At 30.3% G+C, this 14,336-nt stretch overlaps 2 protein-coding genes and 1 pseudogene across 2 annotated transcripts in view; 1 reads left to right on the plus strand and 2 right to left on the minus strand.

The window, feature by feature from the left end:
• The window catches only part of Epac (Exchange protein directly activated by cAMP), a 243,540-nt gene extending 238,433 nt beyond the window's left edge, over window positions 1-5,107 (minus strand). Inside the window, exon 1 of the mRNA XM_089225496.1 lies at window positions 5,073-5,107. Within this exon, the coding sequence (XP_089081622.1) occupies window positions 5,073-5,092 (20 nt within the window). The 5' untranslated portion in view covers window positions 5,093-5,107. The remainder of the gene's footprint in view (window positions 1-5,072) is intronic.
• On the plus strand, window positions 163-4,100 carry asun (integrator complex subunit 13 asun). The gene is made up of 2 exons (XM_015508296.2): window positions 163-927; window positions 1,613-4,100. The coding sequence occupies exons 1-2, from the start codon at window positions 452-454 to the stop codon at window positions 3,162-3,164; spliced, it is 2,028 nt and encodes a 675-aa protein (XP_015363782.1). The 5' UTR covers window positions 163-451; the 3' UTR covers window positions 3,165-4,100.
• A 535-nt stretch (window positions 5,108-5,642) lies between the features above and the next one.
• On the minus strand, window positions 5,643-12,662 carry LOC107161729 (uncharacterized; annotated as a pseudogene).
• Between the last annotated feature and the right edge of the window lie 1,674 nt (window positions 12,663-14,336).

The raw sequence follows: 14,336 nt of genomic DNA on the forward strand, positions 1-14,336 counted from the left end.
CAACTATATTGTTGTGGTTGGTGTGAACCAAACGCTGTTAGTTCCACTCACCCATTAGATAACAAGATCACGGTAAGCAAATGATAACATAATATTTCCCGGCAGGATTGTTGATAACTGATAAAGTGATAACAAATTAACATCAGAATATTCAATATTGTGATCAGAATTCACATAATATCATTTCCACGATATAGTTAGTACTATGTAGTTACTAGTTAGTCGTATATAGTTATAAGCAAAATACAAAATTACTTTCTTCTTACTACCTGCTAGTATCAACTGCGTAACTTATAAATTACTTATTCGTGATGTTTTACAGTTTTAGTAAAGGAATATCAGGTTTTTTGGTGACAAATGATGATGTAGCCAATGAACATTCATTTTGACCCTAGTTTAGGAAAATAAATTAAGCAATTAACTATTCAAAAAGTATTTTAAGTGCATAAATATGAGTCTAATGGATCAACTTTTTCCAGCAAATCATAAAACCACATTTGTGGTGGACCACACTCCATATTTCGGATTGGCTAGTAACTCGCATATCAAAATGGACTTCACCAAACGGCCATCTGGTGGAATTCCACCCCCACCAATATTCAAATCAATGTGGACGTGTAGTATTGAAGCTGTACTCGAATACTGCCGTATTGTCTGGGATCTGTTTCCAGAAGGGAAACTTATACGTGTTATTAGTAGCGACATGCAATCTCGCAACTTGAATAATTGGTCATCTAGTCAACAAAACGTTAACTATATGCTGCATCATTTGTCATCTTTAGGGCCACCTGCAAAGCTTGTACCAAACCCAAATCGAGACTACAGTGTTGTGTATGGATTTCGTACTGCAGCCGAGGCAATGATTGAATGTACAACAGCACAAATGGATCAAGGGGCTAAGAAAAATAATATTGAAGTGCAAAACAAGTAATTTGTTTAAATTATTTTCAATAATTTTTCAAATAGGTTAGGTTGTTACATGTTATAGGTAGGTACAGAATAAGTTATTAATTGTTTTAGAAATTAATAAATTAAACTTTAATGGTTATATCAGAAATTTAATTTAATGCTGGAAAGAGAGGAATGATAACTTTTTTGTTACCTGTTAACTATGTAAAGTAATAATTATTTTGAATTTTAAGTTTAAAATTCTTTTACCAAGTAAACTTTTCCAAATCCCAATTAAAGTTGGGTTAAGAATAATTGTTTATTATTAAGTATTTTATTTTTCTCAAATTCTTTATTATTTTAGTACATAAATCTACATTTTTAATTATGTGTTAAAAACTATCTTTTAGTAATATAAAAAAAGCCATAGACAATTTATCAAAATAAATAAATATTGCATTGGTATATTAAAAAATATAATTGATTAGAAATGTTCCCCGTGCCGTCTTTAATTTAATAATAATAAATAATAAATATTACCTAAAAACAATAATTTAAACAATAGTTAAACCCTGTTATACTATATACACAGCATATCATGTTTTTTTTTTTATATATAATTAAAAAATTGTTTTGAATACCTAATTACTTAATTATTTTAATAACCAATAACATTTAAGTTATATCTATATGTCATACTAAATATTACTTTATCAAATTTCAGATGCAGAACAGTAATTATCACATCAGCCAGGGACAACCCATCAATAGATAATCTCATGTCCATGTTTCATAACGAAATGATCAAAAGCAACAAATATGTATCTCAACCTAGTTCAATGCCTATTCATCATTGTCACTTAGTTATAATTAACACATATCCAGATTCTATAACATGTGAGGTTACTGATCGTCCACCTCATTCCATATCACCAATACTAGATTTGGAAGTGCATTCAATTCCTGCATCCAAAATTGGTATTAAGATATCAAACCTTTTATTAAAACACTACAATCTAGCTAGTACAACAGTTACTGGTATTCCCATGAAGGAAGAACAAAATGCAAGTTCATCAGCAAACTATGATGTAGAAATATACCATGCAGCTACTGCACATACAACTATTTTAAATGCAAATGTAGCCGATGCCAAAGCAGTGGTTGCAAAAAAGGAAGGAGCTGACTATGAGACAATTAAATTAAAATGGTGTACGCCTAGGGCAAACAACAATTTGCCAGATATTCACAGTTGTACAACTCTACATAGAATCACTCCAGTTGATATAAACAGCAGACCGAGCGCATGTTTGATAACTTTTTTACTGAATGGTCGATCAGTTTTACTTGAGATGATAAAACAAGGTGGTGGTAAAAGCATGTCACATGTTTTAAAATCTTACAATGGTGAAATATATATACATACAGTGTCTTCTGGTCGCACAGTACTTGAAGATCCACCAGCCATTAGTGAAGGCCCTGGAGGAAAAGTAACTCAATACAGAGTAGCCGATTTTGGTAATTTTATGAGGTTAAATTTACTACAACCATCAAAAAGAAAACAGGCAGAAGACAGAAACTATATAGATGAGGCAAAAGAAAAATTGAAAAAACAAACTGCATATTGGCCACTAATAACATCCTCAACTATAATATATAATTTAAAGCAATACACTGAACCAATGTTGTCATTAATAGTTAAAGATAATATTAGTGATCATGAAGTAATGAATTGCAAACAATGTATTTATGCTTTAATGACTGCTGAATCAAAAAATGAACACCTCATTACACCCAGTCTATCAAATCCACGAAAAATAATGAAAAAAGATGATCAATATAAGTCTATGTGGGCGGAGTTGGAAACATTTTTAAAATCAAACTTATACACTGAGAATCACTGTAAAGTTTTGCAATGTTTATTTGAATGCCGTGGTAAACTTGATGAAGAAAAAATTATTGAGAAAACATTAATGCGTTTCAAAAAATCTTTGGCTGACAGACCGAGTGTAATACGAGCCACTACTGATTCGCCTATGTCCCCGCCATTAACTCAACAGACAGGAATAAAACATAATATAGCACATAAAGCTGTTGATGTTGATCCAAATAGTGTTATGTATTTGCAAATAGTTCAGGATCAGGACAATCGTAAAGTTAACCCTTCACGTCCCCAGTTTGCTGGTCGATTAAAATCTATTCAAAAGAGGAATGGTAATTTATTTGCAAAACTTTATCAACATATAGATGACGACACAGATACCAAGAGTGTAAAATAAAACTGAAAATATTTATCAACTGTTTGATTTTGGTCTCTAATAATATGGTTTTGTATTTTATCTGTATTGCAATACGCCATATTGTCTGACTTGAATGGAATAATTATTTGAATATCTATCAAAAATTATAATTAAACATTTTGTGCTGTAAAATATATATATTTTTTTATATATAGCTAATTGATAATAGTTATAATATCACATTGAATTGCTTCAAAACATTATTGAAACTTAATTAAATCAAATTAATAAGCCACATTAAACATAAAAATTTGTTTGTTTTCAATCTTTATTTCTGAACCACATTCTAACTTTAAACTAATTAAATGGCAATATGTTTAGAAAAATGGGTTTATTAGCAAACAATGCAATCAATTCTTCTACTTTGATAACTGCTCTCTTGTACCAAGACATAAAAAATGTATAAAAACACTCATCACCAATATGTGGCAAATGTCTTCAGATGCAGTACTAATAACTATTAAGCTTAAAGAAATAAAAAATTAAATAAAAAGATTGCATACCAATGCTAATATATCTTGACACACAAGAACCACAAGAACCAAACTGGAGACATCTACCTCACTCATATACATTATATAATATGTAATATAACATGAAGAACAACCCTACTGCGGTCTAGAATCCCTTATAGAAAAATAGTCCTTAATTGTCCACTTTTTATATCTGCAAGAACCATTCACAAACATCTTTCAACTATGGAAGAAGCACTCAAGAAACGTAACACCTCAATACACAACTTTTTTTTAAATCAGCATTATTATTACCATAATTTATATTAACATTACATTTAAAAAAAAAAAAGTGTAATCACTGTAATCACTGTAATTAAACTAAGTATATTAATTAATGTCAATACCTTTTGTGCTTAAAAAATAAATAAAACTAATGGATGTTTGAAAAAATAATATAAAACTACCTTTGAAAATCATTACATTTACATTTTACCCACATTTAATTTAAAAACATGTTACTATATTGTATACTTGAAAATTTACTTCATTAAAAATGTATGATAGTGTTTTTAAGAAAAGAGGATTTTTTTTAAAATTTATGTTATTGAAATAAACCTAAAATCTATACATATTCTTTGTACGATGAGTAGGTTTGTTAAGTATGATAAGTGACAAATAAAAGTAGTTAATATGAATAATGGGATTATGGAGGATATCCAGTGGTAACACCCTAACAGCGGATTTAAATAGTTTATGTACCTATAATGCTTAACTTAGAAGAATGTTAATTATGAGGTGTCAATAAAATGAAGCAAAATTATTACTGAGAATACTTCAAAATTTAATAAAATATTGAACTATAAAGAATTCTCTATTATAAATTATTTAGGGTAAGAAAAATAAATAAATAAAAACTGAAATTAATCCAAAATAAATAATTATTTACTAGTGTTGCGTACAGTCATATGCACAATGATTACATAACGATATTATATTATTAACTAATATATGCGTACTCAGTGTGATGACCCAATGAAGATTTTTTTCAATTTCAAAAATCTGGGTTTATTCATCTTATTTTTAGGACATTATCTTAAATGTGAAAATTAACACTCAAGTTGTATTTTTTTGCAAAATGCTCATACGAATCGAGGCTTTACATCATTTTTACGCTTGTTGCGCGTTTTTCACGCTTGAATCGTCGACTAAAAAAAAAAAATGGTGTGACACGTCGATTCGTATGAGAAACCTACAAGGTTGTAGCCTTGTAGGTTGATGATAGTTATTTGTTGTCTTTAACCATAATTACAAAATGAAATGTTTATCTTATCGAGTCGAAATAATTATGTTACTATGATATCCAAAAACTGAAATTTCAATATACATATATAGGAACACAAATAGTTTCATTTATCTCTAACTTATGACTTACCTATGACATTGCGGATACATGTTACCATATTATATTACCTGTACATCTAAAACACATACCTATTTAACTTAAATTCGATCATTTACAACTCTGTTAACACTAGTTTTTTTTATTATTTTATCATTTTTATTAGTTGACAATGTAAAATAATGCACTAATTAATCATGTATGTTAAATGACAATAAATAAATAGTTATTTTATTTTATACATTGATGATAGCATCAATGTTTACCTTGTAGTTATCACATACGAATCGGCGTGTCACACCATTTTTTTTTTTACGTGTATTACATTTTAAAATAAATAATTTTTTTTTTTTGTAAGGAGAACCCGCGGCAACATAGGCCATTGGATGTGGGGTGGTACGGTAGGGGTTATTTTTGTATGTTTGTTTGTAGGTTTTTAAGTGGGTAGGGTTGTAACACGTGTTTGTGTATGTGTGGCAAGGATATGTTGCTAAAAATCCCGGGTGGTCACATTATGCGTTTTCAGTGCGTTTCCGCAGATTGAGCGTACGACCGCGCCTCACCAAGCCACAAATAAATATTATAAACATTAACATTCATAAATCACTTCAAGTCTCCAACCAATAACCTTCGAATCATATCAGCACCTTTTACAACAATCATTAAATTCGAGGCATAATTAATATGTGCATGGGGTATATGTGGAAATATCAATGTGTCCACTACCTACTCTTAGCCCTCGAATTTCGAAGTTTGTTGTTGACAACATCCTTCATCCTGCAAGTATTACACTGATTATGATAGGTATTTGTCTAGTGTTTTGATACACAAACCCAATAATCGTCGGAACGAAATGGTAAACGATCATCACATTTCGGATAATATGGTAGGTACATGATTCAGTTTAGCGGCGACATATCTTTGAACGCCTGTGTTTTCTCTACTAATTTTACTACGTATTTAAGCGCATAAATATTGTTTTCTAGACCAGTGTTGCAGTAATTATAATTACCTATAGGACATAGTGGGTAATTCAACGGGTTAATGTTTTTCAAAGTTACGCTTCCGCGAGCATCTGGTTGTAGCAACTGTGTTGCTTGTGAGGCTCCACGCCTTCCATAAAATGTCTTTGCCCCCCCCCCCCCCTATGACCACCCTAAAATTTAAGTATAATAATTCTAAATTAATGAATATAATATAAATGTTTTTTAAAAAATTCATAACTGGTCACTAAATATTATCTTATGACTCACTTAAGTGAATATAAAATTATTGTAATTATTGTAACATAAATACCTACATATTGTATAGTTTAAATAGTTAACTTTGTATGCATTTAAACATAGATTTGAACATTGTATACTATAGGCATGGGTTTCAATAAATGTGTAATAATTATAAAAATATTTTTTGTTTTAAAAACTTGAACTTTTATAGAATATTATGTTTAGCTATATGTTGATACCTGCATATAACATATAAGTATGAAGTATTAAGAAATTATTGGCCAGGCTTCTTAAAAAATTTTGGCCTAAGCCTGTCCCGCCTGATGCAAAAGTGTATCTTCTACAGTAGGTTAAATTCATTTTTCCCCCAAAAATACAATTGAAAATGTCATTGTGTGTATAAAATACAACAATATGTCAATATTTTCTTAAAAGTTTCTTATATCCACTAATAATATTTATTTTTAAAATACAACAAAATAACCAAAATCGATATTATTGGATTTAATATGTAATTTCGTCCAAATTTTTTTTTAATAATAATAAATTTGTTTATTGCTAGTAGTTGATAAATGTGAACAAAGTGTATGATTAACATATGAATTTACTAGCTTTGCTCTATATACTGAGGTAATACCTCTTATCGACTTATCGTAGAGCAAGAATACTAATCTAGATGTAATTAAAAAATTTAATTTAATTTAAAATAAAGAAATAAAAATTCACAATTTGAATTTAAAATGTCTATAAGAAATTACTGTGTTTATATATTTTTTTAGATTTGTTGGCCATAATAAGAACAATTTATGAGAATCTATATTTTTAATTTTTAATCCTTAGTTATAAAAACTGAACATTTCATAATTTTTTAATTACAATGATTGATAATTTTCAAGATTTTGATACATTTTGTCAAAGTTCAAACTTTAAATGATTATAAAAAAATTTGTGCCTATGCATTTTTTATATTTTTCAATTTTATAAAAAATGGTAATATAAACATTCAGTCAAAATTGCATGTATCTATGGTCATTTTTTTTAGAGTTACATCAAAAAATAAAAATAATTTTTCTTTTGTTTTTCATGGCACTTTTGAAAACTACTGGAAAAACTACCAACTAGATTCACTACTTTCCTATTAAAAAAGATAATGTTGAAAAAAATCTAAGTATTTTTTCTGTCCTAAATAAAGGTGATGACAGACACAAAAAAAATTTAAAAAAACACACATCATTGTAAAAACAATACATTCATCGCTCCGCTCAGAATCTAAAATAGTTATTAGGAATACCTATAGGCCGAGCATTTATATGACGTATAAAAATATATTATATATTTAAAAGGCCGTTAGTATATTGAGGGCCTCTACAATTATGATTTTCACAGGCTGTGTTATTCTCCCAGTCCGCCACTGCCTATTACCATTGATTATCAGGGACGGATTGGAATTTTGGACCAGCCCGGGAAAATAACTTTTTAGCGGCCCCATGTTTAGATGGTTAACTAATATGTATATTTATAATTATATCAATTCGATACTACTTATTACAATATTATAAATAATCTAAGTTTAAAATAAAAACATTTTTATTGTTCAGACTACAATTCCATGCCGACTTGCATTGTTAAAATTCGTCGTCGTTACCCGCCGACAGGCGACAAAACGAAGACGGAATATCAGATTATTTGTAGATTTACTGTTCACGGAGATTGTTTTATTTTTGATTAGAATTATTGCTATAACTTTAAATTATTATTCAGTTTTTGTTAAATTTATCCTGTTATACAATATAATAATTAATATAATAATATTATGCGTCATAGACTTTGGTAATATTTATTATTCATATTTTGGTTATTGACTTATTGCTTTCTAGTTTGCAATAATTGATATGAATAAAATTTAACATCGTATTTATGAAAATCTATAAATTTTAAAATTTAATTTGCGACAGGTTACAGCCGTAGTTTGGTAACGCATGCAGCGGCCCCGTCAACTAGTTAGCACGCGGCCCATCGGGAATTTCCCGATTTCCCGATGGTCCAATCCGTCCCTGCCCAAGGTTAATGTGCTTAAATATTAACGCAAGCTCCGATTTAAATGTTTTTTGTAGTTAACTATTAATTGCCATAAAATATGAGAAATTTCTAATGATAATACACGTATAGGTATATTATGAGTTAATCATCATCAGCTAGGTAGTGAAAAGGGTATTTCAAAGTTTGCAAAACATTTATGTAAACTATTACTTATTGCAGAGCTTCAACATTTTGTTCAATACTTTTATTCGGTTTCACATACAACTAGGTCTATTATTATTTAAATATTTTGGTAAGTTTAATTATATGTGCACTATCAAAAATCGTAAATCTCAGGTACTGATTTATTGTACGGCGTAAAGAGTAGGCAACAACGTGTAGTTGAAGTACAGCGACATGCAACCATAACAATATTAAATTATTATAACACAATTAATAATTAATACATTTATTTTATGATTTTTAAATTTAAAAACATTGTATTATTTCTAGACTATGTAAATAAATATAGCAATGTACATAATATAGTAAATACTGTGTGATAACAACAAAACATTGTACCTAATACAAAATAAATGCACAATTAAGGATTTAGATACTTAATATATATATAGGTATATGCTGACGCCTGACACTGCGGGTATTATCAATCAAACGTAGTTGTAAATATATAAACAAATTACATTAGCTACTTAATTTTATATTTTACAATAAAAATTTATTTTATGAATCTTAAAAATATCAATTTAATCAATAACTTTTAATCATATCTGCTCCTTTTTCCCCCACCATTATAGTAGGGGCATAAAGATGTGCGCTCGGAATATGTGGAAATATCGAAGAGTCCACTACTCGTAGTCTTACAATTAGTCTGTACAATTTAGCACAATATGAATATGCGAGAAAAGTAACAACAGGCGAGAAAGACGTGATTAAAGAAGCTACCCATTTGTGACACTTTAGCTGTTGTTGATATGCATCGTTTATATTAATTTAGAGAATGTCGCGACACCATGATATTTTCAACCTACCTATGTTGTGGATTTGAGATGGAGAGAGCTTTTATGAGTCGATTGTAGTGATTCGCAAGTTTGAGGTGAAATCTGTTGTAGAACGTTATGGTTTCTTCGTTAATTGTTTTTTTTTATGAAGTTCGTCATGGAGGGTTAGATTAGAAATGAAATAAGGGGTTTTTGTAATTTTTCGAAATTAAATATTTTGCAAGGTTTGAATTTTGTTGGTATTAGATTTTTTGGCTACTCCCCAGAGTTGTAGTCAGTAAGTCCATAATATAGGTTTTAAAAGAGATTTATAAATTATTATTTTTGTTTTTAATTTTGTGCATTGGTTATAGAATAGAGTGGTTTGAGTATGCGGGAGCGTAAGTTTAGTTGGAGTCTTTTTGTTTTTAAATGCATATTCCATGTTAAGCGTTTGTCAAGATGAAGACCTAAGTATTTGACCGTGTCAGAAGTAGGGATTGGAGTATTATTTATGAAAACGTTGGGACACTGACCTTGTTTTAGAGTGAAGGTAATGATAATATATGTGGACTGATTTTGAGCTATTAATTTTGACCCTCCATTTTTTGTACCAGTCCGCCATTAGATTATAATTTACCACTGTTTTGTATGTTTAAATTGTTACCTACATAATGTTCAATTGATATACAATACATGCACAATTCACTGTTTAGACATTAGGCATCAAATAACAAAAAAAAAGGTAATATCAACAACAGCTTAACTGAACATTATATAAAAACGGAAAATAAAGGAATTAACTGAATTTGGTGTCACGACTATACCTTAACATTTACAATCTTATTTTGATCCACTTTGAAGGACTGAAAAAATCTTGTTTACAATTAATAAAATATATTTTTATATTATTCATATAAAAAGTTTATACATTTTTAAAACCATACATTTATAATATATTTTTATATTGTCGAATGTTATTTTTTATTATTTGCTTACACAAAATGTAGATAAAAAAACAATATTTTAAATCAATAGAACCGTATGGGTGTGGCCTTTTATTATCTATTTATAATTTCTATTTCAAATTGTTATAATATATTAATTGTTGCGTATCGAGTTGGGTCCGATTTTCTATATATATATATACACATATATTATTATTATCGATATTGTCGCGAGTTGCGACTGATAATATGTTGTTAAAGGTAGCCACACACGGTCCGGTCGGCCTGTCAGTTATGCCTGCACAGGCCGCCGGAGACCGGTCGGCCGTTGCGTTTGTGGGTTCCGGTCGCCTGAACAGTTATATCTGTACAGGCCGCCGGAGAAAATATGAAAACTCGTTCGTCCATCCGGTCGACCGCGGGGCTGCGCAGGCGTATCGAAACGTGTATGGGTTCCGGCCGTCCGGCCAAATTGTATTATAAAACTTGCCGCGGCCGGACAGATTCGCCGGAACGTATGTGAGCGCTGCGTCAGTCCGGCCGACCGGTCTCCGGCGGCCTGTGCAGGCATAACTGACAGGCCGACCGGACCGTGTGTGGCTACCTTAACGGAAATCGGCACACTTTCGAATTAAGTTGGTTAGCTTTAGATCACGTCTTGTCGTATATAGACTACGAAAAGCGCTATACGATAAGTGCGCAACATGTCGTCCGTACTATTGTCAATATTATTATAATTATAATTGAAATTTTGTTATAATATATTATTTCGGATACAGTCCATTAACACTTTACAAACGCGTTTCGTTTCATATTATCAAACTCACACTACCAAACATTAATTATAAAGGTATAAAAATAGTACAATATTATGTAATATTTTAATAAGAACTCGGGACCTTCCGTTGTGTGTCGTGAGAGCCTGCTCGAGATAATACGTCATTATTTTTTCAAATAAAAATATATATTTACTTGAAGCTCATTTATTGTGTTAGCTTGTATACTCGATATTCCGTTTTCCGGATCAATTGTATAGTCAATATTTTTTTGCAATCCTAGTTCACCACCTGCATCAATAAACATGTCAACGAGTGGTGAACGATATTGGGCTCGTTCGATATGAAAATATCCTTTTTGTGAATGGAACGAGAAATTTTGATATTTCCGGGGTATTGAACTGTTCTCTGATTTTAAGAAATATGGCAGTACCACATTGTAAGCCCATCCGACATTCCCAAGTGCTGCAATTGTATCATAATGATATTTTTTTCCTCTCGACGAGAGGCTCTCGTGTAAAACAAAGCATTAATTATCGATGACCCTCCCATGCCTTTTCCCGTTGGCCATAAGCAACGTTTATTCTTGAAACCGAGACAACCGTGTTTTGTTGGTTCTGTGCGCTGTATCCCCAACTGTAGGCATCCGATGTTTCTAATAACGACTGTGCACCATAGGCGCACATAGGGGGGTGCTTGGGAGTGCTTAGCACTCCCAGGTTTAAAATTAGCACCGCATAAACTATTTAAAATATTTATTACATTGTCATATCTTTTGAAATATTATTATATAAATCTGTTTATGTATATCAGGATATTTTGAAAATATCAACAGTTAGTTTATCAGCAGAAATGATGGTTTTAATGAATAGTCTACCAGCCAGCTTTATATATGAAGGCATGAAAAATCAATGTTATAAAAGTTCGTTTCCAAATGTCTGTAATCTATTGGGAATAACAATTCCAATTTCTTCGTCAACGTGTGAACGCTCCTTCTCAGCTATGCGTAGATTGAAAAACTGGTTACGCACCAATATGGGCCAAGAAAGATAGAACGATTTACCAAGCTATCTACGCTTAGCATTGAGAGAGATCTTACCAATAAAATAGAGGGGGAAATTATAATGCAAACATTTGCAATATCAAACAGAAAATTAAATTTTGTCTAACATTAATAATTAATGATTACATGTTATTATAACTTTTAATATAATTACAAAATATTTATTTTTATTTTTAATAAAATTTATAATTATTGCAATGCAATTATTATAGTATTAGGGTGGTGTAGTGGGGGGCTTCGCTCCCCACGGGTCTGTGTACTATAAATTATTTCAGCACCCCCTAAATTCACACCCTATGTGCGCCTATGCTGTGCACACGGTATATCTGTGAATAAGGATTAATCTTGTCCTGCTTCCAGCACTAGTACTGACCAATTTGGATTTTCAGATAATCGATTTGCGACCACACATCCTCCTGGGCCTGCACCGATGACAACAAAATCGTATTCACGTGAAATAGGTCGATTGCCTAAGAAATTGTTTTCCCTGAAGGGAATTCCTTGATGTTCATATGGTCCATAAGTCGACTGTGTGTGTATTGAAAATATAAATAAAATAAAAAACACGAATATTATAAGATTTAATGTCATGACGAAAACATTAGTGTCCATGCACTTTTGTACTTGGTATTTTTTAAACGAGATTCAACAAAATATCTGTAGTGCCATCGAATTGTACCGAATACTATTTGATGTAGGCCAAACTCTCCACTATATATAGGTAATAGATACTTGTTAGCTGTTGTTCAATATCACGGAAATGTTTACCTACTTTTACGTTTCTCCTACTAAATATAATCGAGAAATATCAACATTTCGACACACAACTTACCCATTAAATATAAACATTTTAAACAGTATAAAAGTTAAACTTTTCAAGTTATTAGATAGTATGATACTATGATATGGTTATCACTTCATTTGTTAATAAAAAAACAATGTAAATTTCGATGCAAGAGCTTTCTTCAAAACTGTTTTTGTAGGTTAACAGCTAATTATACATTATATATAACAAAAAGGTGCTTTATAGTTTATGTTTTTATAATTTACCGTTAATCCTACTAGTTTTTTTTTCCAAAGAAATGTAGGTAGCTGTTTTAAATTAATTTTATGCATTTTACAAGTTTTTTGTACTACCTATATGTATGTACACTTACTTGAATAAATTAGCATTTCGATCTTCAAATTGACAATTGTGGGTTAACTTAGGAATTTATATACGACAGTCGACAAGGACTATTACAATAAAATATGTCAACCAGATATGTTATCAATGTTTTAAAAAAATATTTTTTAATTTTACTTCAATATAACATATTATTATGAGCAGAGAATTAAATATTGGTATCGAGTCATATAGTAGATTACAATTATTTCTTAAAGAACCAAGTTTGCACAGTGTCGTAAATTCTAACAACAAGCAAAACAATATTATAATAAATGTACATCGTTTGACCATCGGTTTTTTATATTCATTATTTGGTTTGTACCTACCTACCTACATCATGTCGGAAGTCAATTTCTATGACTCATAACTACCACAGCTAAATTCATAAGATGGGAAATATTTGATTAACAATTATTAACATAATTATATAACAATTGAAATTGTACAAATTCGATAATAGACAGTGTAATATTTACGGATATACGTCAATAGATAGCGGATAATTGATAGCGGTCAATTTATAGCGCATAAATTAATCGCGAGCGACTTTTGATAATATGACAATTTGTAGAGCCCTGAAGAATTAAATAACCAAACAATTATTTAATAAAATATACTATAGTTATAAATATTGCAAGTCATAATTAAAATTATATAAGCAACATATTGCTCTATTTTCATTCTGATTACTTGCTTCTCTTTTTGCAACGCATTTATGAACTTCCATATTGTTGGGTGCGATGAGGAGTTTAACATTGCAGAAAAACAATTGTGCCACCCTTCTACGGAGTTATTTGTTCAGGGTAAATCAGCAGACACTAAAGAATAGCAGTTCCATATATTTATTGGAAATGGTACATAAAACCACCATATATTTGAACCTCTTTCAATTTTTATATATTTTAAAGACATTTTAAAATTACTATACATAATTTTTAGAAGTAGTATACTGTTGTATGGTGTTGTACCGACTGACAACTGATATAGTGTATAGTATTATATAGGTACCTATTATACTGTACTAGTGTAGGTATTGAATTAAGTGGTCTCATTATTTATATTGCCCATATTATTTTAGATAGTAATATTAAGTTTCC

This window comes from Diuraphis noxia, unplaced genomic scaffold (genome assembly GCF_037042655.1).
Source record: "Diuraphis noxia isolate RWA-SAM2 unplaced genomic scaffold, SU_Dnox_SAM2 contig0004, whole genome shotgun sequence".
NCBI classification, from domain to species: domain Eukaryota; kingdom Metazoa; phylum Arthropoda; class Insecta; order Hemiptera; family Aphididae; genus Diuraphis; species Diuraphis noxia.